This window comes from Penaeus chinensis, chromosome 38 (assembly GCF_019202785.1).
Source record: "Penaeus chinensis breed Huanghai No. 1 chromosome 38, ASM1920278v2, whole genome shotgun sequence".
NCBI lineage: Eukaryota > Metazoa > Arthropoda > Malacostraca > Decapoda > Penaeidae > Penaeus > Penaeus chinensis.
In genome coordinates this window covers 11,510,500-11,516,981 of record NC_061856.1, presented here as the reverse complement: position 1 = coordinate 11,516,981, position 6,482 = coordinate 11,510,500, and the positions used below count along the sequence as shown (strand labels likewise).

The 6,482-nt window shown below is 36.5% G+C and overlaps 1 protein-coding gene across 1 annotated transcript in view; it reads left to right on the top strand.

The window, feature by feature from the left end:
• LOC125046007 (transmembrane protein 87A-like) overlaps positions 1-5,945 on the top strand; it is a 15,098-nt gene extending 9,153 nt beyond the window's left edge. The window contains exons 8-14 of the mRNA XM_047643593.1: positions 522-639; positions 984-1,177; positions 3,700-3,829; positions 4,082-4,231; positions 4,791-4,843; positions 4,960-4,987; positions 5,121-5,945. Of these exons, the coding sequence (XP_047499549.1) occupies positions 522-639; positions 984-1,177; positions 3,700-3,829; positions 4,082-4,231; positions 4,791-4,843; positions 4,960-4,987; positions 5,121-5,162 (715 nt within the window). The 3' untranslated portion in view covers positions 5,163-5,945. The remainder of the gene's footprint in view (positions 1-521; positions 640-983; positions 1,178-3,699; positions 3,830-4,081; positions 4,232-4,790; positions 4,844-4,959; positions 4,988-5,120) is intronic.
• Positions 5,946-6,482: the final 537 nt, after the last annotated feature.

The following is a 6,482-nucleotide window of genomic DNA, read 5'->3' as shown; positions in this document are numbered from 1 at the left end:
AATGTACCTGTACTGAATGAATATTACTATTTTTGCTATGTTTGTGTGCATTGACACATATGTTTATACTTACAGAAGACAATTAAACATAAGATTCAGGGGACAACTAATACATGAGATTGGATAACGATGGCATAAATGAATATGTGGTCTGAAATAGCTAAAATGGACATTTTGTTCAATATGAATGTATGTCTGTGTGTGCTTGCATATTATTTCTGTGCTTTTAAACATCATATACTTGTTTTTTGCTTGTCAATAAAAGTTCATCTGTTTACATGTATTGTTATGTGAAGGGGTGATGATGGAATGGAGAAAAGAACACTATGTTTTAGTGAATCCCACAAGGGGAAAAGTATATTAGACAGAGAGACATTGAATTGTATGATCACATATCACCACAAGTAAACACTTGATGATAGCTAGGTTGGCCAACTAAAGACAACCAATAATAATGACATAATGGGTGCCATTACATTACTAGTAGTATGAAAGGGAAAAAAATGCATTTGACTTTTCAGACCGCGCCTAGGTGTGATTCTGCATCGTGTTGTTGGTGTTGGTCTTCTCTACTTTGTCCTTTCAAGTATTGAAGGATGTACAAGAGCACTACAATCTAGAAGTGACCCTCAAAAACAGGTAATATTTTTGCAGATATATTTTGGTACCTTTTTATATGTTGAAGAATTACTGAATGCGATGATCTTTATAACAAAAAGCAATAAATAAAGATAGATAAAAAATATCATCATATTTTCTTTTGTAGTCAAATATATGAAATTTGATGTTACTAAATATTTCAAATTAAAAATATAGTAGATATACCTGGATCTGACTGCTGTTATAAATTAAGTAGATAGTATAAGCATATTGTGAATCTTCAGTGATATATCTAATTTCAAGTTTACTTTACTCTACATTTTTTATTGCACATTTAGTTTTTGATTTATGTCATATTGAGAAACCCTCATATTATTTTCCAGGTCCTTCTAGCCTCCTTGCCTCTGTCCCTTCTGGAGTCAGCCATCTGCCTCTGGATTTTCACTGGACTTGTGCAGACCACTCGCATCCTTCGCTTGAGACGCAACCTGGTTAAGCTCTCCCTCTACCGTCACTTCACCAACACTCTTGCATTTGCTGTCATAGCCTCGGTTATCTTCATGTTGTGGTCTATCAGGTGGGTGATGCCAGTGTTATATAAAATCCTTTGCACAGCTTATGGAACTTCACAGTTATAAACTTGAGGTAATAGGGTATTATGGAAGGTTGTTTGTGGGGAATTATATTGAGATATGCATATTTACATATTTGCATGCCATTCAATGAGCTACCATACACTCTGTAATTGTGAAAATAGTGTACCAAATGTAATTGTGAGCATCCGAACTTTAGAATTGAATTAACAATTGTATTACTGCCAATCGCTATCATTTGTTATATACAGTGGAGCAAATCGTAATATACATTGATCTATTTTGTACGAAAGGACATGGTGTCCAGCTAGTGTAACAGTTACAGTAAATTATATAGATATGTATGTATTCTTTTACACCAAATTACTTGCAGTCTAATATTTTTGAATACCATGCTTCATCTTAGAAAATGATATAGATTTGAATAAATCAAAATAAAATGTGTGATGGATGCGGACTTCCTTAACTAGTTAGATTTGGGTACTTTGGTACCATATGTGGCCCAAAGTCTGGCCTTTAGGCTTACTTGAGTGGGTACTCTCCTGGGTGTGTGGCTTGTAGGCCCGACCCATACAAACACTTGTTTGTGTTGTCAAGACTCCTTGCCATGTCTTTGCAATATTATCATCTCTTTCTGTATCAGTGTTTTTTGTTTCTTTTGCCATTTTCTGAGATCTATTTGTGTTTTGATATGCTGTATCAGCCTGGTAATAGACTATTTTCCTTGCACATATTCCATAGGTAGTTTATGACTGCAATAATAAGAACAATAACTAATATTTTATTAGTTGTGTAACATTTCATTTTTTTCTTATTATTCAATTTTCTGTAATACACCCCACACTGCTGATTTTCTAGGGCAGAAGTAGGATCTCTTCCAGTCATGGCTCATGGATGGTATATTCTGCACTTGTTTACTAAGGGAAATAATGCAAGATTCCCTTCCTAAATGCCTACTGCATCTAATTACCCTCCAAGAGCTTTGTGCACTCATGGCGAGTCATGTCCGTCATCCAGGCGTTCAACCAAATTTTTCATAAGGCATATTCCCATCACCCCGGCCCACAGTAAAATTTTTCCATGACAGTCAAGTCACCTGGATCGAAGAGGTCAATGCTTGATGCTGGATAAAAAGGCCACAGGGTGTAGAATGGTGAAAGTATACAAATTGTTTTGCACAAATAATAGTTTTATAGTTTCATTTCATTAAATTTGTTTTTCATTATTTTCTATAGGATTTGTGACGGTAATTACCTGGTCACTCTAATACATTTATTCCATTATCATTGACAAACTTCCGGCCTGTCAGTGGTTTGAGGCAAGGACACTGTCACACAAGAAATTATTATATTTCATTCATGACTTTCCCTCATCATAAGGTAACTTGGAAGAAAGTACATTCCCACCTCAAATCATCCCTTTGTTTAAAAGTTGGACTGTCCTAGCCATGTACTGTGGATTGTAGTGTGATGCTGTTGGACAAACTCTGGGCCATTGCACAAACGGAAACTCCTCTCACTAACCTGAAAGTGCTGTCGTTACTAAACTTCACTCTTTTTCAGCTGTGTGGTACTCAGCTTTGTTAAAGTGGTTTCTTTTTCATAGTTTCAGTGAGTAGAGGTGGAGTCTTTTTAGCAGTAAACAAAGGTCTCTGAAGGCGATGCAGGATGGTTTTAAGCCGTTTCTGCCGGGTGAAGAAAATAAATAAAAATTCTACACTCTGGAGATTAATGGCAACAAGCCGACTTTGAGTGCGGGAGTTCGCTACATCAAGCCGAATGCCCTGCTTGAAGCACTTTGGCACGTCCCAGCGGCGTACAGCCGTACTTCACAGACCAAGCGGTTTGTTATGATGCCGCAAGGCGTGACCCGGCAGAAACGGATTGATTGACATGTCCTGGAGGGGGTCTGGATATGTGTTCTTTTATGTAGATGCCTGTATGATAAATTTAAACATCACCATATGCAGATGCATTTTGTTGACCTATGTGAAATCGTCCTTGAAATGTGTTGTGTCAATGGTACTTCCCCAGTGTTTTCTCATGTATTGTTGGCTTGTTTCAACCCATTTTACTAATCTGAAGTGGAGTTATAAGTTCTCAAATTAACAATACAAGTGAAAAAATAGACAGATGAGACAGTCTTTTAATCATTCTTCTATGAGAACCCATTACTCATTACTGCAAATCAAAGTGCTGGCTGGTAGCCACATCACATCACATCGCTGTCCTCATTGTTGCCTGACTTCACTGGTAGAGTGCTTTTCTTAGAATGTGGTGTAAACCATTTTTTGTGTTGTTTATGTAAACATTTATTGTAGTTTTTGTGCATTCCATTAAATTAACCAGGTATTTTCTTCCTAGTTTTAAATTTTATTCTGTGAAGAGGAGTAAAAGTGTCATCCAATACCAAGTCCAGTCACTCAGAATGAACAAGACCTGGACCAGTTTCATGTTCTGATCAAATCCAAATAACATTTAATTGACTAAGACATTTCGCTTGGCAGGTATCACCAGTTCGAAAAATGTCTCACTGACTGGAAGGAGCTCTGGGTGGATGATGCTTATTGGCATGTCCTCTTTGCTGTGGTCCTCCTGGTGATTATGATCCTCTGGCGGCCATCCAACAACAACCAAGTGAGTTACATGGTGTGCAAGGGGGAATTGATAGGGTGAAGGAGTGTCATAAGAAATATCCTGACATGGGGAGTTTTATAATTTTAGTGCTATGGTTTTAGGTGCATATATCGATGGGAGTGCAATTTTATTATAAAGGAGTGGAAGGAAGAAGAGTAAGGAGAGGTATAGAAGATATAGAAGGAAGGAGAGGGGGTAGAAGAAAAATCTACAGGAAAGCAGAAGTATTAAATCCTTTTTCTTTATTTTCAGCGCTTTGCCTTCTCACCCTTATTAGACGATGGATCAGATGCCGATGATGAAGAGGAGGCTGAGAAGCTGATGGCTGATGTTTCTGATACTATGAAATTCCGAAATACACGTAATTCGACCTCATCATCACCTCGGGAATCGCGCTCTGTGGTATGTTGAGAGGAAATAAATCCCTTGTGTATTCTGCATCCAGATTTGCAGGCATTTCTAGATTGGTTTATTTTGGTATTGAGATTTTCTTCAAATGTTAACCCATTGCCGACAGGCATGGCACTGTGAGTTTACATGTTTAATTGTTTTAACACATAGATGGCAACACTTGTACTAAGTCACCAATGAGCCAATTACAAGTACTACCTGTCTCGCCCATTTACTCTTTTCTTTGATTTATGAAAATATTTTACGTAATCTTATTTTGCTCTTACTAATGTTTATAACATTATAGCTATTATAATGTTTATAATAAAGATAACACCATCGATATTCATAGCACTAGTAAAAGCACTAGTAAAAAATACATTTTCCCGCCAATTCAAGGAAAGGTGAAATCAGGTAAGGCAGAGCACAGCATTTTCCCCATTTTTTATTCATTTTCCCCAGCGGCTATGGGTTAATGGAAGAACAGGATTACTTTATCCTGTTGTGTATATTTGTGACTGGAAATTTTTGCCTGTGATCATTTGATCTTAATGTGATTTTCAACTTGCAGGAAGATGATTTGAAGTGGGTCGAGGAAAATATCCCATCATCAATTGCTGATAGGTAAGCTGTCTTCATCTTCTTCTTCTTCAGGTGCATTTTATGGATAAATAATGTGTATGGAAATTACTTAAGAGAGGAAATGTAATAATGATTTTTTTTTCCATCTGTTATTTCAGTGCTCTTCCTATTCTGGACTCAGATGAGGTAAATAGAATGTTTTTTGTAATAAACATGCATTTTACCTATATACATTGTTAAGGTTAGTTTGGTTGCTCTGGTATTCTAATTTGTCATATTTTATATATAGGATGTAGCTAATTTTTCTTTTGTCTTTCAGGAAATTGTTACCTCAAAGTTTGAAATTTCAAAGATGCAGTGAGGTCTTTGCCGAAACTTCACAGGTCCATTCCATTACCCAGTGGCACTGATGCTGTTGGGACCCATTACATATTCTGTCTCCAAAGTATAGGAACAAATGGTTCCCTCCCCATTGCCCACCTTATTTCCTCTCTCGACTTGTAAGTTATTGAAAGACAGATTGTGCCTAGGTTAAGCCTTAGAGTGTGAATGGAATTGTCTGAGAGAGTTAGTGAATTGTGGAATTACTGTAAAGTCCTCCTTATCATGTAATGCATGTTTTCATCAACATCTGATTTAGTCATTGTGTTTGAAGTCTTTTCTCTGCTCTTGCATATTTAAGAGGAGCAAGTTTATCACATATTCCAGAAGCTATTGTGTGAAATGTTGCCTCAAAAGCCTGGTGGTGTAAATAGGCTTTTTCAGAATCCATAGGGGTTTGAAAAATATTCTGTAATGACAAACCATACCTTTGGCCTCCTCATTCTTATTCATTACCAAATATAGTCTTCATCTCCCTTTTATTTTTATGTTAACCAGTGTGTAAGGTTTTATTCTTGATTCCATGCTCTTTACATGCCTTATTTAGAAATAATGTAGAAAGTTTGATGTTAACACAACACTTTGTGATGTAATTGGTAAGGATGAAGGTATGACTTGAGTAAAAAACACCTACTAAAACCTAAGTGCTGCAGGAACTATGTTGTTGGATATCTAGGGATAGTAGGCCACTCATCAGTACTTGCTATGCTGATTATCACACAGGTGATGTCTCCAGGTGTTGTCAGATTTAGCCCATTGCCACTGGGGATGGCATGTACATATAAGGCATGTTCATTATGATTTTAGTTTATTGTACATGTTTACACATAGATGGATCCACAAGGGCTTAGTCACCAAGAAGTCAATTACCAGTCCTACCTATCTCACCCGTTTTCTCTTTTTCTAGATTTTCAGAAATATTTAAGATTTTTTTTTTAATTGCTTTTAGCATTTTGATGACATTATAATAATCATAAAATCAGTAATAAGAACAGTATTGATAACAATGGGATTAGAAAAAATAATTCCCTAAAGATCAAGGAATGGGGAAATTGGACGAGATCACATAAGGCCTACTAATTGACTTCTTGGTGACTGAGCACTTGTGGAGCCATCCATGTGTAAACAAAATTCACAGAACAGAATTACAGTGGACATAATATGTATCTAGCAGGAATGGGTTAAGTGTGGTCTATTGAAGTTGAGACTATCACAATGTGACTGTACGTTTGTAATTTTTGTATTGGCACCAGACACTAAAATTTTTATGTTTCTTGATGTTTATTTCTTTATTGATTTT